At 36.6% G+C, this 26,636-nt stretch overlaps 2 protein-coding genes across 3 annotated transcripts; one reads left to right on the top strand and one right to left on the bottom strand.

Annotated features, from left to right (window-relative positions):
- Nucleotides 1-1,544: 1,544 nt before the first annotated feature.
- Nucleotides 1,545-12,221, bottom strand: mettl6 (methyltransferase 6, methylcytidine). 2 transcript variants are annotated; one of them, XM_030157883.1, is made up of 5 exons: nucleotides 11,647-12,221; nucleotides 6,678-6,812; nucleotides 4,077-4,271; nucleotides 2,758-2,899; nucleotides 1,545-2,417 (listed from the first exon to the last, which is right to left on the bottom strand). In XM_030157883.1, the coding sequence occupies exons 1-5, from the start codon at nucleotides 11,917-11,919 to the stop codon at nucleotides 2,275-2,277; spliced, it is 888 nt and encodes a 295-aa protein (XP_030013743.1). In that variant the 5' UTR covers nucleotides 11,920-12,221; the 3' UTR covers nucleotides 1,545-2,274. The 2 variants fall into 2 exon arrangements, with proteins under 2 accessions (XP_030013743.1, XP_030013744.1); XM_030157884.1 differs by having other exon boundaries at nucleotides 4,101-4,271; nucleotides 11,647-12,217.
- Nucleotides 12,222-12,339: 118 nt separating this feature from the next.
- On the top strand, nucleotides 12,340-21,202 carry eaf1 (ELL associated factor 1). Its single transcript, XM_030157885.1, has 6 exons — nucleotides 12,340-12,613; nucleotides 15,090-15,184; nucleotides 15,284-15,420; nucleotides 16,088-16,260; nucleotides 18,150-18,371; nucleotides 19,644-21,202. Exons 1-6 carry the CDS (start codon nucleotides 12,511-12,513, stop codon nucleotides 19,691-19,693), a joined length of 780 nt encoding a protein of 259 aa, XP_030013745.1. The 5' UTR covers nucleotides 12,340-12,510; the 3' UTR covers nucleotides 19,694-21,202.
- The last annotated feature ends 5,434 nt before the right edge of the window (nucleotides 21,203-26,636 follow it).

Raw genomic sequence — 26,636 nt, 5'->3', positions numbered from 1 at the left:
GCTCCGAAGTACAATTTCCTAAATGTACCTCCTGAACGATGAAGGTAATTTCCGTCACTATGGTGCTATTTTGCCTGACGACGTGATCTGCTGTATCTTGTTTTGAAAGTGTGTGTTTGTGGGCTGTGATGTGTGTGGTTGCATTGTGTGGGTGGCTTAAAGGTCATTTCTGTTTTTTCCTTGTGTTTCAGGTCTTCTGTGTTTCACTGCAAAGCACCTTGTTTACTGATGTATGAAATATGCTATACAAAAAAAAATGCTAAATAAAAAAATATTTTTAAATTGTTATTTTGATTAAACTTTTCAACGTAATAGTGAGAACATTAAAGATGAGAAGGCTGTTACATCTTTGTACACTGATATGGTTTTTTTCTCCTCTTTTCTGTTGCAGGTTGATCAAGTCACCGTTCCACTTTCTCCACAAAGGGGATTTCAATGGTTGTTGTGTTCTTCCACCATATACTGTGTTTGGCCGAGCACAGCAGAAATATTTCTTACTTCCTAGCATCGTATTTTAAACACTCTTTTCATTCTCTAAATTACCTCTATTCATAATAGAGGTATGGTTAATACTTTTCTGAATTTAGAGTACAATAATTATCCATATACAGTTGACAATGTTGGATATTTCTGTAAACTATGGAGAACATTGAGATTATGAAATAATAACAATAGTAATAATAACAACAGCTTTTCTGCCAAAAGCAAAACATGTTTGGCTCTCTAACCAATTTGATCAAGAATTTCCTGTCAACACTTACACCACTGGCCTACACCACAACTCAGCAGGAAACCACTAACACCGTTTTCAATACACATTCAACAAATTGTATTGCATTTGTATTAAGAAGGGAACCATGTTGTAGAATGGAATTCTACAGAGGTACCTGTGTCAAATTGATTACCATTAACTGCAGCAGTCGTTTGTGCTTTTTTCTAGTCATTAATGTTTTAGTTCAAATACATATACTGTATGTTATAAGCAACTATACATATTTGTCTTACTTTAGAAGAAAAAAAATCTTGACATGTTTTCTCACCTTGAACTTGTGTGACTTGTTTTTTATTATTATGGGAGAAAATACCAGACAATAAACTGCATACACTGAACTACAGATCATCTGAAATCTTCAGACAGTCATACTTCCTGAATGCTGTATGTTAGTAGGTGTGTAATGTATAAATTCTTTAAACATGAACTGGAATCTGTGAAGAGGATGCAGCTGGGCACTGCATCCCCTTTCATTTTTAACTTTCCAAACCTTTAACAAAGTAACCAGTAATTAATTAATCTGTAGTCCGTTCTATTTCAACAGGGACTGGCACAACACCACTGTTAACCTTCACCTAATATTCACACAGCAGTGGCCGATGGTAACATGCTCAAACTTGCATTTTCTTTTGCAAATTTAAATTTTTTTTATTTTTTGCTAAAAAGGTATGTTCAAATGAATACCTGACTTAAAAAGTGGGACTTTGCATGAGGGACAAAATATCAAAATGCTCTGCAAATAATTTGTTTTTGTTATGACATCTCAAAAACTTTTCAGGGTTTTATACATTTTCGTTTAACAAGGGAAGGATGTTCATGTTTAGGTGAGAATAAATTCCATCATCTTAAAAGGGGGAAGTTATCAAATCTAGACAATTGTGAGAGTGTAAAACTGGAATGATTAATAATGAATAATTACTAATTAATTTCTGAATGATTTAAGTGACATGCATAGATACTTAAACATGACAATACATGAAAGGATCAAAAAATCCAACCTGTTTATTATCATGTCTTTAGCCATGTGAACATTTTCAACAACCAGTAGGAAAGCTCTCCAGCACCAAACAAGAAGCAGTCAACTGTTTAACAGTTATAAAATAAACACCTGACGGCAGATGTTGGATTAATTAGAAATATAAAAAACGTAATGATAATAATGATAAGGCAGTAATTCACTCAATGATGTATGAGTTTACTCTGTTGTTTCTTCTGTTAAATCATTAAAAGACTTTTGATCATTTTTGGACACTTTGAAACATTTCGAGTCATTTTTGCTTTTTTTGTTTGAGTTAAGAGCCCAAACCTCAAATGAATGTCGTAAAAACCCATGATGTACCAGAGTAAATATTACAGCAGACAAAACTGCTTCCTTAAGCTCTTTTTTCTGACAAACATGTTTTCTTTGTACTTCAAAGTCATAGATATCCCCACATTTACATTATGGTTTTTTTTGGGGTGAGAGAGAAAAAAGAAACTCTAAAGAACCCCAGACATTTTTTTCATTGGCTGATCTTCATGAATTTGCTCTGCAGGAAAACCCTGGGAACACACAGCCCCTCCTTCTTGTTCACCGTCTCTCTCAGGACATATTCATTAGTGATGGACTTGAAGCCTGTAGTCTCAAACAGCTCAGCCAGGAACTCTGGAAGCAGAAAAACACAGACTGATTGATTCATTTAGACAGACAGACAGATAAAATTGCATAAAAAGCATAATATTTAGTTTGGCAGTCTCCTCTGTAACCAACCAACCAACCAACCAACCAACCAACCAACCAACCGGTAACAATACATATATAATTAAGAATGTTAATAACTAAGTGCAGTCCCAGGGTTTTAAGTGTCTTAAAGTCAGTTCAATAGACTGTAAACACACACTTATATTTAATTCATCTATTTATGTCTCTGTACCATCTTCTCAAACTTCTTTCTTTGATTTTAATATCAGATACCAAAAGCAAAAGTCTTACAGTTATCACTGACCTTTGGAAAAGAAGTAGGACCTGGTACCGTCTTGGCGGACATAGAAGTTCTCATCCAACTTGCTTCCTGGTTTAAATCGCAGCATGGCATGGTCATACAGCCCATAATCCCTGAACAGAACTATGCCTCCGGGCTTCAGCACCTTAAAGTTACATGTCATATTAAGCTACATTTACAACAGCAACACATTTAGAACAACATGATGCAACACCTTAAACCTGCATGAAGTATGATCAATATGTTGACAAAGTAACTTAAGGTTGAACCCTGGGTTTTCAGTATCATGATTGGGTTTTAGTTTTTCCATTGTTTTTTCATTGTTCATAGCAAATTTAATCTGGGGTATATATTATGAATTAAGTTCAACAAACCAAGGATCTCAAACCTTTACCTGGCTTGACATTTACAACCATACGACAAAAAAAAAAACTGAGGACAAACTAAGAGCAAACAGTTCACTGTAACAAACTCATTTAAATTACTTTTTTAAATCATCATAAATCACACTGCTACAGCCTGATTGGATCAGACAATAATTACATGTTGATACTTTGTTAAACTAATATGGTGCTATGATGTATAGCATTATCACATAATTTGAGCCTAATGCTCGAAAGACTACAAAGGTCAGACATGATCTATTCCTACCCCTTTGACATGAATATGTTCATAAGTGAGAAATCTTGGGTTGAAAATTGAAAACCACCTTCATTTACTGTGACTGGAATCATTAGAGTTTGTTGAGCTGGACAACGGAAAGAGATCTTGGTTCTGTTGAACTTGCTTTGAGATGCAGGTCCCAGGATGCAAAGTCAAAAATGCAGGTAACCAATCACATATCCATCATTAGATATTTAAAATTTTAGTCAAGGCAAATGTTTTGCCACCAAAATTCAATAATTTGTTCCTTGTGCCAGTATCAACATTTACTGAAAATTTCATCAAAATCTGTCCATAACTTCTTGAGTTATCTTGCTAACAAACAAATAAACAAACTAGAAAGCGCAGACCTCCGCCAAGGCAGATCAGCCTCCCCCAACCCATCACCAGCAAAATTTAATTGTTTGTTCCTTGTGCCAGAATCAACATTCCCTGAAAATTTAATCAAAATCTGGCCCCCCCCGATCACCACCAAAATGTAATCATTCGTTCCTTGTGCCAGTATCAACATTTCCTGAAAATTTCATGAAAATTCATCCATAACTTTTTAAGTTATCTTGCTAACAGACAAACAGACAGAGAAGCAGACAGACATACAAACCCCAATGAAAACATAACCTCCCTGGCGGAGGTCATAAGAATGTAGATGAACAGGTTGCCTGTTCATTTGGATGCAGTCTTACCGTGCTAATGTTATGCAGCGCCTGCTTCATCTTATCAGGATGGATGGCAGATAGAACAAAAATGAGAGTGATGACGTCCACGCTGTCCTCCGACACATGATCCTTCAGATCATCTTTAGTCAAATCACACTGGAAGGCACAGCAGCGTTCAGAGGAGTACAGAGGATTTTGCTGCCAACAAAAAAAAACATTTTTATTCATTTTGGGAAAAATGGTTAAAAACTAGTATGCAGTTTCTGCTACGCAATATACGACATACTAAGGTTTTAACCTCACACCAACCTAGCAAAATTGCACAAGACCAACACTGAGCATTGCAATGACCCCTCGGCCACTGCCCTGCACCTATACCCCTGTTACTCTTATACACTGTACCCGAAAGACCTGAAATATCTGCCATCCAAATTAGTCATCACCTAGTCGCCCAATCTCCTTCATGTCTGGTATTTAGGTGTAACTTGGAACGCTCTAGGATGAATTTTTTGGGTGTTAACCCTGACCTTCATTTTCAAGGTCAAATCAGGGTCGACAGGTCAAATTTGGATGGCAATGTTAGCTTACATTTTTCAGGTCTTTCGGGGTCAGTGCATGATAACGGGGCAGATAGAAGCTAGCACAGATGAGGTGACAGGATAGTGATAATGGTAAGGGGGTATAGGTACAGAGCAGACCACACTATCAAAAGGGGTGGCCAAGGTGTCATGTGAAAGCACAATTAAAGTAGTAGAAAATGGAAGTTAGTTAAATGTGAGCAGAAGACAATAACAGGAAGTTTTAGTCTATCATCATTATGTACGTAGTACTCTGAAACAAAGCCAATAACAAACTGGAGCGTCTAAACCAGGGTTTATTATTTATCGTATTTTCCCTTGTGGGACTAATAAAGGTATATCTTATCTTATCTTATTTCTTAAATGCATGTAAATGCATCTGATTAGATTATTACAATTATCTGATTACTAGGCCTAACAGTTATCAGATTTTATGGTCATGTAAATACGCTCAGTGTTGGCTAGTTGACCAATGTAGGCACCTGTCTTTGTAATAACTGCCAAAAGTCTTCCATATATGGGAGTCTGTCAGTTCCTTTATTTGTTCATGATCAACTTTTGCTGAAGCAGCAATCAAAGCCACCCAAATACTGTTCAAAAAAGTGTGTAAATGTCATCTTTAAGAGGGGTTCACAGGTTCTCAATAGGATCTAAGTCTGGTGAGGAAGGCGTCAGACTATTATTTAGTTATTGTTTGTAAAAACTGAGGCACTCAGAGTAGGGCTGAAATTAAAAAGCCTTTATTAAAGCATGGCCAAACAAATAAAAACTGAGCCGACGCGTTGTGGCCTATGGGCCTTCATCAGGGCTATTTGTTTGGCCACGCTTCAATAAAGGCTTTTTAATTTCAGCCCTACTCTGAGTGCCTCAGTTTTTACAAACAACTAGTATTTGGATCCCAACGCTGATGAGCACCAGAAGCTAGGAAAGAAGACCAATGATACCCACGCAGCACTCCAGGCTTGTGTTTTTTTGATCTATTATTTAGTCATGTTTGAGGTCTTCGTTGGATAGGTAAGCAGTACTTGAGTACTTCAATACATGTGAGTAGTGTCCTACATAAAGATTGTGATCTTCTTGAATTCTGCAGACTTCTTGTCATACCACTGCTTGACAAAGGTATCTTTCAGAAACTTGCAGCAGGTTCAGGGGTTGATTTTCAGTCTATCTTCAAGATAAGATAAGATAGATATTTCACAGCGGACACACAAATATAAAAATAAAATGCAGAGAAGACTGTCTGAGAATATACACTTGTGAAACATGAAATATAAAGATAAAAACAAAATATTATATACATTCTTACAATATATTTGCATATATATCATATCATATTTCCCAGCCACAGGCCCATCTGTCTGGTTTATCAAGAGTTTCTCTCATTTCGTATGTCCATAAAACCTTTATGTCTTTAAATATCTCTTGGCCCAATATTGACTTTTGAATTCATGAACCTTATTCAGTCGTGGTTGTGCTTCAACCTTGCTCACCTTAGCCATGTCTCAGAACACTTTACATTTTGTACTTATGGACACTCAAGGTAGGTTTCACCTGAGAATGTTTAAATACAATAAGCAATTTAATTTATGTAATTGGGAGATGGAAAATATGCACAGACATAACAATAAGGTCAGAATACTCACTTGCCTAATATTTGCACACATAGTGTAATGGTAGGATAATGACTCTGGTCCACTCTCAGATGGTAATGCACACTATTATATAGCGAAAAAAAGAAGTCAGTTCTGAGCTACCGTGGAACCATGGAAACATGGAAACGCTCTTTGTAGCAAGTAATATTTCCTGATTATTATGCTCTTATGAAAACTTAATTATGAGGGTTAGTATAAGGTATTACTATATATATTACTTTTAGGTAAATTTTCTTCACCTCAATTTCTTCAAACTCCTCCTAAATTTTACAGACAGGACCTTGAGGAAAAAAAAACAATAACAACAAACAAACACAAACTGAAAAAGAGTTAAGAAATCAATGAACACAAGAAAAATACAACAGGTGACTCACTTTCACAAATTCAACAGCACGTGGGGAGAAGTCACAGGCGTAAATGAAAATATTGGGGTCATCCTCCAGAAGAGGGAAGATGCAGTTTCCTACACCACAGCCAGCCTCCAGCAGTACCAGTTTCTGGGACTCGAACTGGAACATTTACAGAACAAAGAGAGAACAGCTAAATGATCACATTTTGTGTCACTCTGATAGTGCCAGGTACTGAACTTATAAGGGTTATGCCATCAAGTATCCATGAAAAATATCTCTATTTATGATAACAAATTCAATTGTCTTAGGAGTACATCTCATCAGTGTAAGTACATGCATACATTCTTTATTGATATAATGCCAACTGTCATCTATAAAATGTCACAAATACAGTACTGTGCAAAAGACTTATGCAGCCTTTATACCTTTGTTTTTGCAGCGTTGTAATGGGTGTGTGTCTTTATTTCTAACAAGAAATATGCACAAAATATGTGCACAAAATTGAAAACACACAAAATCAAAACCTGAATTCACCAAATCTTCAGCTCTCTTGGGTTGACTGGATGTTTTCATAAATAATCTTTGTACCATCGTACACCTTCAGAATGCCCCATGTGGCTTTCGGGGAGCAGCTTTCATTGTCTTTTATCCTTCTTTCTGTCCAGGTGATCCCATATAACTTCTGCAACATTCCATTTTTTTTCTGAAATGTTACCACAAAGACTGAGAACTGCATATGTGTGGTCATAGACTTGCTGTAACAACAATACTAAAGGCTGCCTAAGACTTTTTCACAGTACTGCAGATGTACTTTTAATTGTGTAAAACTGCTTTATATATGTAAAAAAGCAGTTGCCTGAAAAACAAGTCTTAAGATTATCCTCTAATGTTAATGTAATTTTGTTTTTGTAAAATACAATGAAAAAAAGAAAGTTTAACAGATGGTATCAAAGCCCAGTTACAGTTGCAGGCAAAATTTTGAGCACCCATTGAAAAATAGCACAGTTTGGATTTTTTTTTTAATTGAAAAGATGCAAACACTATCTCTATAGGATACGTAAAAACAGGCCCGGACTGGCTAATCGGGAGGACCGGGACAATTCCCGGTGGGCCGGTATAATATTTGGGCCGCAGTTCACTTTAAATATGTATTTAATATTTTATTTATTTATTTTTTGGGGGCCGGTGTTCAGTCATAGCACTGAGTTGACCACGTAATCTGCAGCTGCTGTTCCTGGGCCCCACCCCCTCTACTAGTAAACTGTTTGTTTTCTTCCTGTTTTTTTTTTGGCGGACACACCGTGACCTGGCGTAACATCTCCTTGCATACGGTTAGTAGCTCTATACTGTAGCTGTGGAGCTTTTACGATCTGTGCTCTGTAGGCTATGTCGATGGTCAGCTGTGTTTGCTGTTTGAAACATGGATAATAGAAAGAGCAAGGGTGGTGTGGAGAAGGCAAGAATTAAAAAGAGGAAAGCTCTGGAAGCAAACGCAGCCAAATGTGACAAAATCTGCAACTTTTTCACAAAAACGACTTCCCGGTTGGAAACAACTAATAAGGACGATGAACCGGGTAAACCACCTTTCAAGTTAGTTAATTATCGAGTCAGTGAATTGTGTGGCATTGTGACGTGGAACATAACGTTATGTCATTTAAATAATAGTATGATGCGACGCCACGAAAGTGGGAAACTTTGTCTTGTAGCTTCTCAGATTCAGAAACCAGATCCAGCACCTGCCATGAGCCCACAAGTCCAGAGTGGGCAGGTAGGACTGCTCAGAGAGGGAAGAGGATTAGAAGAAATAGGCTCCAATGAAGAGTATGGTGTAGGCCTGTTCAGTATGAAAGGTGCTCTGAGATGCTCCAGGATTCAGCACTACATGAATGAAACTGACACCAAGGCTTTGAAAATAGAAGATTTGTGCTGAGAATTATGAGCATTTTTAAACTGTGCTTTAGTGTCAGAAGCAGAGCCAGGAGCCAGTAGTGATGAGGGGATTGTTCCTGTCAGTATGGAAGGAAAAGGTGAGCTGTTGGAACAGACTGTGTGAACAAGCATCAGTTCCCGTAAAACCACTTTCTAGACCCAAACCATAGTCCTGACCTATTTTAATTTTTATTATTAAAAGTGAGACAGTAAATACACAAAGCCCACAACTGAAAGGCAATAGTATAAAGTCATATTAAATAAGCCTGCATATTTAGCCAGTGTAAAGATCTGAACTGGTTCAGTAAGTCAAAATGTCTGTAGATATTATTTGTTATTGTGATCCAGATGCAGGCGAGTCTAGAGAAACTGGAGGAAGAGTGAAAGGGAGAGCAGAGTCTACTGATGACAGAGGAGCAGCTCAGCAGCACAGCCCTGAACCACTAGGCACAAATGACACAGATGAAGAGGAGTCTGTTGTTAGCTTTGATTGCTTTGCTCACCCTCAGTCACAGGATACACATATTTTTTTCTTATCATCCTCATCAAACCCCTAATATCACTGTACCAAAAGTTTTCAATAGCATCGATGGAACAAACCGCTAGTAAGTTGTGATGGAAATCTTTTGTTGCAGAGGATACCAAAATAATAGTTATTAGAAAGTGCAGCAAGCTTAATTAATTTATTTATTTTTTAAATTTTTAATATTTTTATACTTTAATTTCATTTCAAACATTTTAAAGGTTTGAAAAATGTTAACACTTATAAGAAAAAAATATATAGATTTTGTTATTGTTGTGTTGTGAGGAATAATAATGTTGGAGATGTCAATGTGCACTCACTTGAAATAAATCCACATTGTGAAGCAACCTTTACTTGCGCTGAATTGGAAATATTTTAGAAAATACACTGAATTAGAAGGATTTGCAGAACAGTGTGTAGACCTAACATGTAAGGTTAGAATTGCATGATTTTAATAATAATCGGTCGTGATCTAAAGTGGGCCGGTCTGAGGTATGAAACTCCAGGGCTGAAAATGAGTCTCAGTCCGGCCCTGCGTAAAAAGGACAATGTTGCCAGCAACGTGCATTGTCTTCTTTTTATATCATAAACTGAGCAAAAATTAAAAATAAATACACAATTGTGGCATGTGTAAATGTTTGTGGTATTCAAAGTTAAATCTTATATTCTTTGTATATGTACGTACAATGGCAATAGATTATCCATCCATTTTCTGAAAGGCTCAATCCTTGTGAGGGTCACAGGAGTGAAGGCAGGGTACACCACGAATGTGTCACCAGTTAATCACAGGCCTAACAGATACAGATGAACAACCTTTCACTCTGACATTCACACCTATGGGCGATTCAGATCACCCACCTGACTAATTAACCTTTTAAGGTGCATGTCTTTGGACACAGTCAATTATAATAGATGTTATACTATTACTCAAGTCTATTCTAGCTCACACAGGGCATCATGATTTATAAAACAATACAAATACCTACCTATAAGATATATAAGAAAATAATCATCTAATAGCATAGCCAGAGAGACTTATTTAAAATTGTAAAAACTGTTACATAACATCTCCACTGTTTCATATATCTCCAATAAATATCCTCACTTTTTTTTTTTAAAAAAAGGGTTGAAGACAACTAAAACTAGCATTACATTGCACATAGTTTTAACATAGTAGATTTCATGTTTTCTGTGGTCAGTTTCACTTTATATAAATAGACAGCCCTTGCTGACACTTAGGCTGCAACACATTCAAGAAAATGTTGAGTGAGGGTTAGTTCTGGGCTTGTATTAAGTTCATATAGTTAAATAATATTGGAATTAATGATAAAAAATGTGAAGAAATTATCTTTTTTTAATCACAAAAGCAATATCCAGAGAAGATCTACTTGGGGACAAAGATCAACAGTTTGTCACCAAATATGTGTGAAAACAGGCTAATCAAAAAAAAAATACAACACAAAGAACGGTGGGGCTTTGGGTATTTCACTCTCTATGGTGCAGACAGCATGACATCAAGACCTATGATTAATTTATAACTGATGGACTCAGTATTACTGAGGAAAATCTTTGTCAAACACTACATATAACTATATAATACATATGTAGTTTTATACATATATATACATATATATAAATATATATATATAAATATATATATATATATATAAATAAATAAATAAATAAATATATATATATATATATATATAAATATATATATATATAAATATATATATATATATAAATAAATATATACATATATATAAATAAATATATACATATACATATATACATATACATATATATATATATATATATATATATATATATATATATAACAAATGCCAGTTCTAAGTGTCAATGTTGTTGGTAAAGGTCTTTATCACTTCTGTGATGCACCATAAATACCACACTGACATTTTGAGCAACAAATACTGCCTTCAAAATGACAACTTTTCCACGAACATCTATGCATTTTTTACAAGGCAATGCAAAACCACATAACACACATATTGCAACAGGGTGCAGGTGCTGGACTGACATGATGTAATCCTTACTTAAACCCCATAGAGAATATGAGGAGCATCTTAAAATACAAAATTTCACTTAAAAAACATTACATCAGTGGCGTTTTTACTCAAATGTCGGTTAAGCCTTGACTAACCGCTTTAACATGACATGTTCTTGAATGTGTTGCAGGTTGTAAGGAATTACCAAAACTGAGCAGACAAAAACATTCAGTAAGTTGTGTTTGAACAGACAACAATGAAGCGTAGGTCAAAGTAAATTTCAATATTCGCAAAAACAACAAAAAAGCTGTTTGGCAAATCTGTCATTGGCACAATCCATACACTCAGCTCTGCTGCTCATCTTACAAATGCATATTCCTTCCAAATGTTGCACCATTTAAAATGGAAATAAACAAGCTTTCCAATGGTATAACATTTACTGCCAAGAAACACTGTTACAATACAGAAGTATTCCACCACACATTTCCTTTTTGTTCCTGGTTTATATACTTCGTAGTGTTTCTCAACACACCTCTCTCTGTGTTTTGAGCTCCTCGAATTCTCTTGTCGTCCAATGTCTGTCTTTGAAGAAATTTGTGGTGTTTCTTTTATAAAATAGGTCCCAGTTTTTCTGAGCTTCTTTCTCCAGCTTCATCTGTTTAAAGGCGGACACAACAGTTCGGTCACCGCTGAGTCTGAGCAGTTCCTCCTGAGTTAAAGCCCTGGCACCAGACATTTGGCTTTGCTCAGGATCAGAAAAAGACTCTACTGCTCCAGGTAAATCTTCACTTTTTATAAGTGCCATTATGGCTCGATTTTATCCTATTTTCTGTACCCTGCCCTGTCTAACAGTTAGTGTGTAGGAATAACACCCCCGTGCATTAACAAGAGAACCACGTTGTATTCCAGCTTCAGTTATTTCTGTAAATATCTATGTATGAATCGATGTAACAATCTATGTAGATTGTGAAGCTCGTGTTGTTTAGATTTGTGATGTACACATTTTCACCCTGAACCATTTCCGGGTTAATCTTGTCCGGTTACAATATCCCTCCGTGTAGTTTTGGCAAAAGTCCGATCATCTTAGTTTTTCCAATAAACCCCTCACTTCTGCCAGACAAAAACTGTCTTCCTCACCAAATGACTATGCAAATTCCTCTAAATGACATGCTTTAGACACGTTTGGTGATGACAGTAATTTTTGGGAGACATTTAACAGCCGGACCAGAACCGGAAAAGGAGCGGCCGAGTGACGACTTGTTTTGCTAAAGCTTAGCTTTTAGGCTAAGTTGTATTTAGCTTGTTCATCAAATCTCTAAATTACTTAATCCAATTTAGTTTTTCTTTCTGGTGAGAATAAATGTTAATTCTAAACTCTTTGAAATAAACAGAAGACATGAACGGAAGTACGAATCCACTGCTGGACAAAGAGGAGCATCTTTTGAAGCTCGGAGAAAGCTTTGAGAAGAGGCCAAAATCTTCCTTTCACACTATCAGATGTGAGTGTGTCAAAGTCCGTCTCGTGGGAACATTTTTTCATTAAAATAGGTTAAGGACACGAAATGTTTGATTTCGTTCTCGTTTTTGTAATTTGACTTCCATAGGGTAGACAAAACAAAATCTATTATACACACAACGCAGTTAATTAACAAAAATACACACTGGCCAAAATACTTCCCACGCCCTAACATCTGTTCACTTTGATGATGTCACACATTTGGCGTGGTATGGTCCGATAAGGGTATGGAATTAAGATGTTGAACATTAAAGCTTTTAGATAAATCTGGAAACAAAAATGCTTTAAAACCATCAGTATCTGTTCTGATTTAGACATTGTATTATAATAACTGTATAATCCTTCCCCCTGGCAAACTTGTTATTTTCTTGTTGTATACATTAATTGTATACTTCACCTTCTTGAAAAAAGATTTAAAGAGAAAAAAAGATAAGTGTATGGAATGTCACAACATTTATTTCCACCCTTTACTGTTTGTCAAAGATCTTGTATTAATGATAGCAGTATTTGGTTGGATCTTCTCCATCAACGCCCTTCAGCCCTTTACAGCTTTGAAACAGTTACATCTTTACTACAAACACAAAATGTGTCTTTCGCCATAGTTGTTTAATAAACGAGAAGCTACTCCATTCATCAGTTAGGGTTAATAAACTTGTTGCCAGCTGAAACATATTAATACTTGGTTAGTTCAATCCAGGAAGGGACTTTTTGGCCAGGACCTGTAAGTTCATAAACTAACTGAGAAAGTTGTAAAGAGGATTTATTTTTACCAATAGAATTATTTATTCCACCGTGGGGAAATTTCACAGTTAACAGCAGCAAAATAGCAAGTGCAGAGAATAAGACAGGTAGAAAAACCACAAACAAGTGAGAAATTAAATATGAGAGAAAAATGAGAAATTTAGTATTTATATAAATATTTACAGGAATAAAGAATTAGAATTAAAAATTAAATATTATTTACATATTTACATTGTGGATGCACATGTTCATGGTGTGATGTTGGGGTGTGTGGGTGGGGTTACAGTGAACTGTTATATTGTCTGATGGCTGTGGGGAAGAATGACCTGCAGTATCGCTCCTTCTTCCACTGGGGATGTAAAAGTCTGGTGCTGAAGGAGCTTCTCAGGACCTCTACAGTGTGTTGTCCATAATGGATGTCAGCTTGGCCAACATCCATCTATCTGTCACCTCCTTGATACTACATGAATTACGCTTTATGATAGAGTGCCTAAAGAAAAGTCTAGCACTTAACTTTCAGATTAGTTGTATTTACGATAGCAAATACAGTGTGTGTAAAAGCATTCATTCCTTATTTTGCCTTCAAACATGGAATCTTGGTCACTATAATTTGGCTTTGGTGAGTAGAATTTAAAGAAAATAGTAATGTCAAAATGAAAACTAATTCCTTCAAAATAATGTCAGTTTATTAAAAATGTATCGTGAAATATATGATTGGATAAATATTCACCTCCTTCAAGTCAGTGTTTAATGAATGTTCCTTTGGCTGTAATAACAGCACTGAATCTGCTTGGGTAGGTTTCAGTAAGGCTTGCACACCTGGACAATGCAATTTGGCTCCACTCTACTTTGCAAATGCTTAAATGCTATCAGCATTCACAGAGATTAGGCATGAACAGGCTTTTTCAAGTTCAGCCACATGTTTTCTGTTGCGTTGAGCTCTGGGCTTTGACCGCCCACTACAGAGTATTCACGTTGTTGCCTTTGAACCATTTCTGTGAAGCTTTCAATGTGTGCTTTGGGACATTGTCTTGGTGGAAAAAAATGTTTTGCCAAGTTGTAGTTCTTTTGATGGCTGAATTAGATTGTCCTCTAGGATTTCTATTTTTCACTGCATTCATTTTACCCTAAAGTGAAGAATCCGGGCATTAGTTGTGTGCTCATGCTCTCCCATCTAACCCTAACCCTCAAAGTACGTAGTAATCGACAGCTTCCCTCTCTACATTCTTTTTCTTTGTATAGTCACTGAGGTTGTGAAGACAGCCTGCTCTAGGAAGATTTTTACATGTGGTATACTCCTTCCATTTCTTAATAATGGACTTAACTTCAATGACTATTCAGTGATAAAAAAAAACAAAAAACAAAAACAAAAATATGTATTTCATGTGTTTTTTTATTAATTGAAATTACTTTTTAGAATTTTGCTTTCAATTTAATATTAACAAGTGTTTTGATTTTGGAAATTCTTGTCAAAATGCTAAGTTATTTTAATCATAATTTATTTAAAATCAATAATAAGGGAAATACATCCAAGGGAATGAATACTTTTTATAGGCACTATATCGTCAGAAACTTTGGTAAACTGATATCAGTGCCAAACATGTCAAATAAAAGGTTTTGTGCTTATAACCTAATAAAGGACCAAATATCTCTGTTAATGTGATTTTGTAGTGATGTATGACTCTTGGGATTTACATCCACACTATGTTCTTTTAAAGATGACTTCAAACCTGCATCTATTGACACGAGCTGTGAGGGAGAACTACAAGTGGGGAAAGGAGACGAAGTTACAATAACATTACCCCACATTCCAGTAAGAGCTTATGTGAATTAAGCTTGGTTTGTGACTTTCAGAAAATGAAAAAAAAATGCTGGATCATAAAGCTTATGTAGTTCACTGTTGTCCTTCTAGGGCTCTACACCTCCCATGACAGTATTCAAAGGGAACAAGCGGCCATACCAGAAAGACTGTGTTCTCATCATTAACCATGACACTGGAGAGTTTGTACTGGAGAAATTAAGTAGCAGCATCCAGGTCAAGAAAACAAGGTGAGAGGCACAGAAATTTTATATGTTGTGGTCCAGATATTGTATTTCAAGTTTGGTTATTAATAGACGTGAAAGTAATAGTTCAGATGATTTCAGATGTATTTGTATTAAGTGTTTATCTGCAGTAGTTCTATTCCTGCATCAAACTGGTAAATCCGAAGTTGGCACATTGCTAGTTTGCAAAAGCAAACAGTAATACAGGAACCTGTATCATGAGGCCAGTTCAACATAGCCATAATTTCTTTTCATTACCTGGTTGGACAAAAAAAAACATTAAATAAGTTGTGTTCGAACTGACTACAATGAAGTTTGTAAAGTAAATTTCACTTGCTGTAAAAGTCCTTCTCGCTACGTAAAAGAACAACCTCCAAGCTGCAACTACACCCTAAAAATGTGTGCTGTTATATTCTGTTTTTCTTTTGTAGGAATTTAATCATTTTAATACCATGAAATACTTGTTCATGGATATATATTGTACTTAATAAAGGTATTATCACAGCATCCTCCCTTAGCACTATCCAAGAACTAGTTGAACAACCCAGATAACTTTTACCCTTAGCCCAAAATGATATTTGAGGATTCTGCAACTATGTAAAGCTCTGGCAAAGTGCTATTGAAGTGTGACTATTTGGCTCTGACTGCAGTATCTGCTTTTTGCATGTTTCAGGGCAGAAGGCAGCAGTAAGATCCAGGCCAGGATTGAACAGCAGTCAGTCCGCTGTAGTCAGCCCAGCTCTCAGTTCAGGGCCCCTTCCAAACCTGGGGCTGCAATCAAAACCTCTCCTTCTCCCTCAAAGGATGACCCATCTCCAGAACCACAGCTTGATGACATCAAGAGAGGTGAGCAGGTTCAAGCAGAGGTCCTAGCATTTTAGAATGAGGCTGTGTTGCACACTTAATTCAAATAGAATTTAGGTACTTCAGATAATGTATAAGTAGACATATTTAGATGCACATCAAAAGTTAAGTAAAGTCTGGAGTTCAATTTTTTTTTTTGTGTGTGTGAAACTGCATCACATATACGTTGTGTTTTAACAAATGTTTGAATGAATGAGGGAAGAGGGACTGGCTCCAATGCTGCCTTCATGCGCTATCGGGAAGATGATCATTCCACTTGTAAATTACAAAATTACACGCATGTTGTATTCAAGTGCTTTTGTTGTCGTAGCGAAATGAAAAATGGGTGCACAATTTATCATGACCTGCTACATGGGTAAAAGAGTTTTGGACGTGTTAATTCATCTGCTTTTTTGTAGATTGTATTTGCTCTAAATGTACAAAATCATCAGTTAACAGCAATAGAACATTAATAAAGCTATTGTTTATCATTTGTGATTAATCTCTCGTTACTCTCCGCCATGTTGGAAATTTCAAAGGTTATTTCCATCTTGGCATCTTGTGGATCAAAATTTTTTCCCAGTTCCCCAGTGGAAAATAAGATGTGAGGGGGCCTTCATGTGCAATTTTCAAGTTCATAACTTGTATTTACCATAATTCCCATAGCACGTGAAGACAGAATAAGTACCAGATTGACTAAATAGAGTACAGTAGGATGAAATTGAAATCTAATCCCATCCATTTTTATATATAAAGCAGAAATTTTAACAAACACAAAGGTTTCCAAAGTGCTGTACAGTAAAATAAATGCAATAAAACATAATAAAAAGATAAAATACTAAGATAAAAACACAATGAAACATGATAAATAAATAAATAAATGCACTGTCCTCCCCAGATAAAATATCCATGCACATAAAATCAACGTCCTGTGTGGTGTGAAAAAGCCAAAGAGAAGAGGTTGGTTTTAAGAAGAGTTTTAAAATTAGACAGTGAGGAGGCCTGTCTAATGTGCAGCAGCAGTTCATTCCATAGTTTTGTATAGTTTCCAACAACAGCATACGCTGGAGCAAACTGCTATCTTGGTGATGTATTGGTAATGTATCCATTTATGAAGACAGACAGATCCACTTCATTTCAGTAATGATGGATGTAATCTACATACAGTGGCACAACCTGGCTCAGTGCCAAGTTCAAGTTAATCTGACATGTCAGTTTATACATGTCTTTCTGTTAAACAGCATTGGAACTCTTGTCCATTCTACTACTTGCTCTGTAGTTGTTGACAATGCATTCTCCATGTGCAGCTTTGTTTTGTTTTGTTTATCTATTTTTTTTAAATATTGCAATAAAACCAAACAACAAAAGGATTATGTAAAAAGAAAGTAAACCATTCGAAAAGGAGCGGGATGAAGTTTAATTTATAATCTCCCGCCCTCTTACTCCATCCCTCACCTAGCCTAAATTCCTATGTCAGATTGCTTAAGTCACTCAGAAATCCTCATATATCAGACTAAATTCTGATTATGCACAAAACACAAAATTGCTGTACATTTCAAGGATAAACTGTCCATGTTGCAGCAGCATTTCACATTAAAATAAACTCTGTCCTCCAGCTTTCACATCCATGACAGACTAAGAATGACATGCTTTTTTAAATTTTTTTGTTTTAAATAGTGGCACAATTTGAGGCACATTCATTACTACAAACCTTACTAAACAATCATGTGTAATTTGAAATTCTAAACCACAACTTTGTGATTTGAAAGGAAAACTTTGACAAATACATATTTAGTAAGGCCAACCATGACGATAGCTGGTGGTAAGTGCTCATTAGTCGATCTCATCTCATCAGTAGATTTTTAAATGTCCATGAATGTTGCTGTTTGCAGAGCTTCGAGCTGAAGTGGAGGTGATTGAACAGATGAGCAGCAGTGGGAGTAGCAGCTCTTCTGACTCAGCCAGTGCTTCAGGGAGTGGTGATGACAGCTCCAGCAGTGATGGCGAGCATGATGTTCTCCGACTGCGTACCCAGACCTCACCCAGTCGCAACCCAGTGGCCAATGGAGGGGCTGACTGGCCACAGGGCAACAACCAACTCATGAATACACTCCGTGAGTATTACAAGGCCATGTATTGCTTCCATTAAGCACAGTTCTACCAATGTTATCATTATTATCATTTTTATAATGATGATATTATTATTATTATTATTATTATTATTATTATTATTATTATTATTATTATTATTATTATTATTGTTATCTTAAAAGTCCCAACATATCATTACACAATTTAATTAGTGACATAAATTAATTTGGTACACTTTCACAATCATTCTAATCCAAAAATGTAAATTCTACAATGACAAATGTGTTATGTGTTTTTTTTTGTTTGTTTTTTTTATTTTATGTGTTGTTTTCTTACTTGCTGTTTTTAATCACCTTTTATATGTTTCTTTTATAATGTTTTAAATGTTTCTTTTTGTTTCTTTTATTTCAATGTCCTGTGTGAAGCACCTTGAATTGCCTTGTTGCTGAAATGTGCTATACAAATAAACTTGCCTTGCCTTGCCTTGCCTATTGTATTGCGATTGTAACGCAGTATACAGTGTATATTGTGTTACATTTAAAAAAAAAAAAAAAAAAAAATTGGCTCTAAATTTGGTGTTCCAAATAAGATGCTTAACATTATGTACATTGTATCATGCCTCTCCATTTCTATTAACCATATTGAGATACGAGTTTTTATTCCCCCACCCTACTGCATCTTCGGTGTGATTTAATTTAAGATGCACTAAAACAATTTGACACAATTTTTCAGAAAGATTTTTTTAAAAAAATCTAGCAAGAAATTAATTATCTCATGATTTTAGCTAGAGCTGCGCTTAGGTGTGCCATATCAGTCTACACATGCTAGTTTGACATTAATATTCTCCGCTGACGTATAAGCAACCGGCTTCTGCAAAGCTGCAAAATTTTCCATAATATCACAATATTCCTTGCTCACTGAATTATAAAACCCTTATTATTTAACATTAAATCATTAAAAAAATACTGCTGTGAAAAATGACCTATGTAGGCTCATGGATTTATATAAAGGAAAATAAGAAATATAGCCCTAATCCTAAATAAGAAAAGGGGGCTGGTACATATATGGCACAGTAAAGCAGACACAGTAAAGGCAATTTATTTTATGTTTATTTTGGTACAACTCTTTACCCAGCGTGTGGCTAATAACCTGTCAGATTTGTTTGCACTATCGCAGATGTTTATTTCAAGTTATTCACATATCACAGTATCGTTAAGCATTTGATTCCCAATAAAAAGGGATTCGAACTCTTGGAGAGGCACTTCTAATCTGCTGCATTGTTTTGCTATTCACAGGAAATGATCTTCAGCTCAGCGAGTCAGGCAGTGACAGTGATGATGACTGATCTCAGTGCTGCTCAGGTTCCCTCTGTGCTGTCTCTCTTCTATGCCTGGTTGATTTATTTCATTGCTGTGATATCTGGCTGCAGCTGTACATCTTGGTTTGAGTGTCATTATTAGTATGTCCTTAAATGTCCTGTAGATTTAAGAGAGTATTTATATTAGATGTATATTTTGTTTTCTAAAACTAAAAAAAAATTATGTTAAAAATCAGAGGTTTGTAATATATAACACATATATATTTTCGCTACTTAGACCAACTAGATTTTTCTACCCATATCATCTAGTTTGAATCATGTAGTTTCATCTGGTTTTAGATTTTTCTACCTGTAACATCTTGTTTGTGTTTTATTAGCTTGAATCACACACATCCCCTTGCCATGTTATTTTTGAAAGGACGCAAAACAGCCTCTGTTTTCTGTTTAGCCTATATGAAACTGAGGTCAGTGGAGCACTGTTAAATTGTGCCTTCCTAATCTCAGGTTCATTCTATCATTAGTTTTAAATTGTTTCCCACTGAATTAATCTACTGTCGATTGACAGCAATTTGGTCAGTAAAACATTTGAAAGTGTAGGTTTCTTGAATTACTTACAAATTGGTGTCAAAAGCTCCCTCAGGTCACCTCCCATTATAAGGGAGAAATGTCCTTTTAAATATTTTAAAAATCACAGGGTGCATAAATATCAGCTTATCAAGCATTGGGGTCACTTTCAGAGGGCAGGTTTAACAGACTGAGTTTATCCGTGACATATAAATACATTTTGAAATGTGAAACTTGGTTTTCACTTTCAAAACAGCTGATCAGAGTCTGTTTTAGTAGACTCAGCTGTGCTCAGCAGTAAAAAATGTCTGTCTGCATTTGCAGACACTATATGCATTTGTCTTGAAAAACTAGTTGGAGCCATGCAGAATAACGATCTTGACTTTATTGACAAAAACTGAAAGAAACACCAGAGGCACCACATATATACCATATAGAGACACACTAAATCACATACAATAGGCAGTGTAATGATGATAATCTGTAGTTAAAAAACCATCTCATGAAAGTACTCTCACTTTCACACCTATGGGTCATCTAGATAACCAATTAACACGTTAAGGTGCATGTCCCTGAATGATGGGAGAAAGCCGGAGTACCCAGAGAGAATCCACAGACACAGGGAAAACATGCAAACTTGAATTTGAATTAAACCAAGTGTACAGAAGATTCACTGTACACTCATTTGAGTGTTGGTGAACTGTCCTGACATGCTGGCAGCTGAGTGAATGTGCACTGTCACATTGTTAGCTTATTATAAAATGTGTGCTTACAAAAAAGATTTTATTCAGATGCCAGAGTGAATCTCAATATTTAATTCTAAGATAGTTGAAGTTTAAATTGTGAAGGGAGAGAGTGCAGTTCACCAGTCAATGCAGCATCAGAACAATAAATGTGTCATGTATGTCTCTAGTTTGTGTATGTGCTGTTGTATTATATGTACATTGTATAAAAACTATTTATCCCCTTGAATGTTTTCTCCTTTCATTGATTTGAAAAATGAAATTATGATCAACATAATTTGGGTAAAAACAACATATTACATACAGTAATTTATGTTTACCCCCTTCAAGTAAAGGCTTCAATCACATCACTGAGTCGGTGGATAGGAACCAAGCCTGACTGAGACAATCAGGTCAGGTCAGCAACATATATTGTACAAAAAGAACAAACTATGATTTTAAACAGATGTCAAGAAAGACATGTCAGACTGTTCAATGTGTGGGTTAAGAGATCAGTTCTAGAACTGTCTTTGTCATACTAAAAATCCTCGGCTTAGCCACAAGTTCCCTCTCTATATCCTGCAATATGTTACAGCCAACTACAGGACTGGAGAGCTGCAGAGAACAGCTTTCACCACCTGGAAAGCCTGTTTGCACTCTGAGGCCCAGATCATCTCCTTAGCAGGACTAATTAGATCAGTGAGGGAAGCAGCAATGGTAGCGAAATTATGGCAAAAAGCCCTATAATAACCAGCTAATCCTGAAAACCTGCGAAGTTGGCATTTGGTTGTGAGTGCTGGGTATTTGTAGTGGCCAAAATAACCCTGTAAGGACAAGAGATCAAGTTCAGTATATAAATTTATTATTCAGATGAGGATAGGATTAAGTAAACTTCCCTTCTCGTACCCCACAGCTGCTGCAGGTCACACACACACACACACACACACACACACACACACACACACACACACACTCTCTCACACACACACACACACACACTCTCTCACACACACACACACACACACAGTCAGACAGTCAGAGAAAAAGCAAAAGGCAAAAAAAGCCCCCTTCTCATCAGAGATGGTCCTTTTAAAGGGGAGAAATAAGAGAATGAAATAGGAGAGAACTGGGTGTGTGTGATCTTAAATTTCACATATTAAAAAAAAAAGAACTAAGAGAGGTACTTCCCTCTTCAGTGAATTATATGCCACCACATATTCAGCCACTGCACTGATCTTAGCTGCAAAGGGACAAACCTGTCCTTTTCCCACCTCTTTGTTCAGATATGCAACTGTGGCTTTTGCAAACTCACATTTGCTGAAGTTCAGAGTCAAGGAGGCTTCAGCAAAGCGGGCAAACAGTCCATAGACTCTCTACATGGCTCTTCCAATCAGAAGAATACACAACAACATCATTCAATTATGTTTGACAGTTGGCACACCAGCCAACACTTTCCACATTAGATGCTGGAAGGTGGCAGTGGCGTTGCACATGTATAATGCCATAACTGTATGTTGGAGGAAGTTGTCAGGTGTCACAAATGCAGAGATCTTAGATGCTCTGTCAGTCAAAGGCACAGGGCAGGGGAAAAAGTCAATTTTGGTTACCCTATTAACCTACCTAAAGTATGTACAGAACCTAGGGGTTAAGTCAGGTTTTGGCATCAAGAGGCAAGGAGAGTTCTAAGAGCAAGCAAAACCATTGCAGAGCAAATACTCAACCTCTTTCCTTCTTAGGGTTTCCCTGTACAACAATGCCATAGTGACTTGCAACCAACTGAAGGTCTTTTTTTTTGTGCAGGACAAAAGTTGCTGCACATCAGGATCACCAACAAACATGTGCAAATCAAACATTATGACAAACTGAATACGAATACCATAGGTGAAACACAAATACACTAAACAATAGCAGCACCCAACAAAATGATTCACAAGAGTATCACACACAATGGGAAACAATAGCCACAAAAACACGAGGCCACAAAGTGCAGCAAAAGCATCCACAAGCATCCAAATGCAGTCCACCACAAAACCCTGAGTACTACACACAGTAGTTTGCCCATTAGAACTACACACACTAGCCCAAAATGGTAATGAAATTGAGCTGACACAGGCCAACACAGTCAACCTCACACAAAGAACCAGGGCTAACAATTGGACTACAGCCACAACTTTGAATATGCCACACAAGATTTCAGCACTAGAACATACCCAGGCCCCTCTTTCTCTATTAACTTATATGCTACCTAAGTTTATCTGAGTACCTTCAGTGGTTCACCCGGGCATGCCAGGGGCCACCCCAGGATTCCCACAGAAAAACAACATAGTGGTGCTGGTCTCTCCAGCACCAGCACCCACTGGCTAACTTAGTGGGGCAAGTTAAAAAAAATCACATCATATGGAACCACATACAACCCCACAAACTAAATCTAGACTTTGGGACGAGCCCCCATTATAATGTTAGGGCTGGTTCATGAGTCGAACATAATGATGGACACAGGACCACGAGTAACAGATAAATTAAGGTTTACTGAAACAACAGGAAAACTTAGTCAAAACTAAAACAAAAATCAAACAGCTTGGTACAAGCACCCAGACATATTGCTGAAGCTGGTGGCCTGTAGAGCTGGAACAGAGACAGGGTGAAACAAAGGGCCTGCTTATATAGTCCCTGCCATCATGCTGGCACAGGTGGACTGGCAGGAACCCCAAAGTAAGCTTTCAAAATAAAACTGGATGTAACACTCTACAAAGGCACAAGCGCAACGTGTATAGAACCACGTCATCATGTAAATACTTTGATTTAAAACAGATGTAGTTTTCTCTGCAGATTGATTTAATTCCAGTTCCACAAACACCATGTGTTCTTTCACTTGTTAGTGATGAGGCAGGAAGTGACTCAGATCCAAACTTCTGCAAAATGGTTCATTTCTTACATTATTTTTGTGATTTCTTTAGCTTCACCAACACAAGAGTGGATTTAGTTAGTGATACTATTTTCCATTGTTCAATCACTTGTGAGGAAAAAAAAACACGGTAGACAATAAATTTCCTGCAATCAAATCTCTAAAAACTCAGAGAACTAACAAGGCTTTTTTTAGTGTTGTCATATATCTTTTTCATAGACAGATAGATAACCAGGAGTGGCTGGTCAACAGAGGGCACTAGGGCACCGCCCCATCTGCAGGTGCATTATTGACTCATCAGCTGTCCTGTCGTGGTGACACTGACAGCTTGCTCCTGAGGCAGAGAAGGATATTTGGCTAAGGGCTTGTTCAGAACATTAACATAACTTTAACATTAACTCAGTAACTCAGTGTCTGTATCATTGACCTTGGTAAGAAATAGGTCAGATTGTAATGATCTGATAAACATTTAATATTAGTGTGAAAATTGACATGGTAATGGTTATGACTGGCTAACAAAATGAAATGCATGGAAATTATTTATTTTGGTTCATGAACTGATTTAGTATCCACTTTCTAAAGGCTCACTGACTCAGATCTACAGCTAGAGTGATGGCCTTGGTATGAGGATAAATGATCAAAAAAACTGTTGGTAGCACTCAATATGCCAGTATGATGGTGTTCAAATCTGTCATTAGCAACATTTTAGAGTTTCTGGTTGAGGTCCATTAACCAGACCTGACAATCTGTGTGTCGCCCATGGACAGGCCACCGTGGTCCGATCACAGGTTTCAGTTATTGACTCAGAATTATAGGCCTACAACCATTATCGCAATTAATGTTAGACTAACGACCAAAGGACAAAACATCAGGTTAGGCCGACTGTCAAACTGGTATTGTAGCTGAGTCAAGAAGAGTTCAAGTTTCCAAATGAGCAAACAAAAGAGCTCTTAAATTCCATGGTCCCATCATGGGATGTCAGGTAGCCTATGCATCAAATTGTAATCAATAACCTATATGATCACCATTAAAGGCATGATGAAAATCACCCTGGAAGAGTTGGTCAAGAAAATGTTTCTAGAAATGCTGCTGCTGCTGCTGCTGATGATGATAGTGATGATGTTGATGATGATGATGGTGATGATGATGATGATGTGGATGATGAAGATGATGAGGATGATGAGGATGATGAGATGATGATGGTGATAATGAAAATAACAATAGGCCTACAAATCTGTCTGATCTGTTTAGACAGTGGATCTGTGCGTGGACCACAGCTGATGCCTGTCACTGGTATCACAATGGTACCACTTCTTTGGACCCATCTTGGAATTTTGGGCAATTCCATGATGCCATCACAGATTTTGAGTTAAGGGTCTGTGGTCATTACACAGAATTCTATGAGACCAGGTTGTTGAGATTAAGAACCTCTTTTACAATGGAGTCCTGGCCAAGATAGGCAGCAGCAAAGACAAAACACAGTTCCAAGAATTACACCATTAAAACACAAATAACTGATACATTTGACAATAAATAGTTAGGAACAAATTGGAAATGATGAACAGGTACAGAGGATGGCTTCATCAATTTGTAATAATGACTCCCATCCTTTACGGGGCAAATTTCAGCTTCTTTCCTCTGGATGGAGGTTTTTAGTCCCAAGGTGCAGGACGCTGCGTTATAAAAACAGCTGGGTTCCTGTCGCCGTCACTGAGCTCAATAAGAAATAGTGACATTGCACTTTATTTACTTATTTAGTTATTTATTCTATTTCTTTGCTCTATTTATTATTATTGTGACTTCTAATTTTTAAATTTTATGTTCTTATGCTGGTTTTTATCCCAGAGACTGTTTTAATCTTCTTGAGGTTTTTATTGTGTTTTTATTTATTTGATCTTATTTATTTATTTTATCCTTTTACTTATCCATGCAGCTATATTGATGAATGGTGGAACACTGAACACTTTTTGTCTTGACACTCGATCAAGTACCTGCCTAACAGGTTCAATGTGTGTTTTGTTGTAATGCCAAATGCAAACACTGTCTGCAAAACAAATCTACCTACGGATATAAATGAAGTAACCTTGAACTTTGAACTTTGAACAATAACATTTAGGGGCAGATTAAGAAAAACAAGTGCAAGTTATGGAGTCGGCCTCAAGAACTCTCAGTTTGGACTTAAAAGCACTCAGAAATTAATCCAGTTAGTTTCCTGTCTTTCTGCAGCTGATTCCATGCATGAGGTGTAGAGTACAGTTTTTTCAGCAAGGGCAGTACTGCCCCCCAGGGGGTGTTTGGACAACGTCAGGGGCATTTTGAATGACAAAGCTTAGAGGGGGGCACCGAGGCACAAATGGGGGGCGTTAGTCACCTGTTATTCGTCACATGACAATATATAATATTTGTCTTTTTTGTTTGTTTTTATGTTTTACGTAATTTTGTTGCATCTTTTGTGATTAATTTAAAACCATAAATGAATCATCTGGTTCTTAATCAACTGTATTTGAAACCAAAAACCAGCCTTTAAATAATCCCATTATGACAGTGGTATTTCTCCAGATAATCATCAGTATTTGTAAAATGCTTTTTTCTGTGTAATGTACAGAATAAACTCACTGATGATTTGGTTTGACATTAAAATCACAAATCTGTGAACATTGCACATCGTCATCTCCGAAGAGTCTCAGGATTCATTCTGTCATATTTATGTCATTTGTTATTAGTTATCTTCCATTTTCTGGACATTTCTATATTTCTGATGAATAAACCTGAGCCTAGA

The sequence above is a fragment of the Sphaeramia orbicularis genome, chromosome 16, assembly GCF_902148855.1.
Source record: "Sphaeramia orbicularis chromosome 16, fSphaOr1.1, whole genome shotgun sequence".
Lineage (NCBI taxonomy): Eukaryota > Metazoa > Chordata > Actinopteri > Kurtiformes > Apogonidae > Sphaeramia > Sphaeramia orbicularis.
The sequence above is the reverse complement of the archived record's forward strand: the minus strand, read 5'-3'. Positions and strand labels throughout refer to the sequence as shown.

Excerpts from the sequence above, each read along its gene's own strand:
- mettl6 (XM_030157883.1), bottom strand. The coding sequence starts at position 11,919 with ATGGCACTTATAAAAAGTGAAGATTTACCTGGAGCAGTAGAGTCTTTT. Across the intron at positions 6,813-11,646 it reads AGCTCAAAACACAGAGAGAG|TTCGAGTCCCAGAAACTGGT; the intron begins GTGTGTTGAGAA and ends TAAATGTTCCAG. Across the intron at positions 4,272-6,677 it reads GTGCTGTTGAATTTGTGAAA|CAAAATCCTCTGTACTCCTC; the intron begins GTGAGTCACCTG and ends TTTTGTTGGCAG.
- eaf1 (XM_030157885.1), top strand. The coding sequence starts at position 12,511 with ATGAACGGAAGTACGAATCCACTGCTGGACAAAGAGGAGCATCTTTTG. Across the intron at positions 12,614-15,089 it reads TTCCTTTCACACTATCAGAT|ATGACTTCAAACCTGCATCT; the intron begins GTGAGTGTGTCA and ends GTTCTTTTAAAG. Across the intron at positions 15,185-15,283 it reads TAACATTACCCCACATTCCA|GGCTCTACACCTCCCATGAC; the intron begins GTAAGAGCTTAT and ends TTGTCCTTCTAG.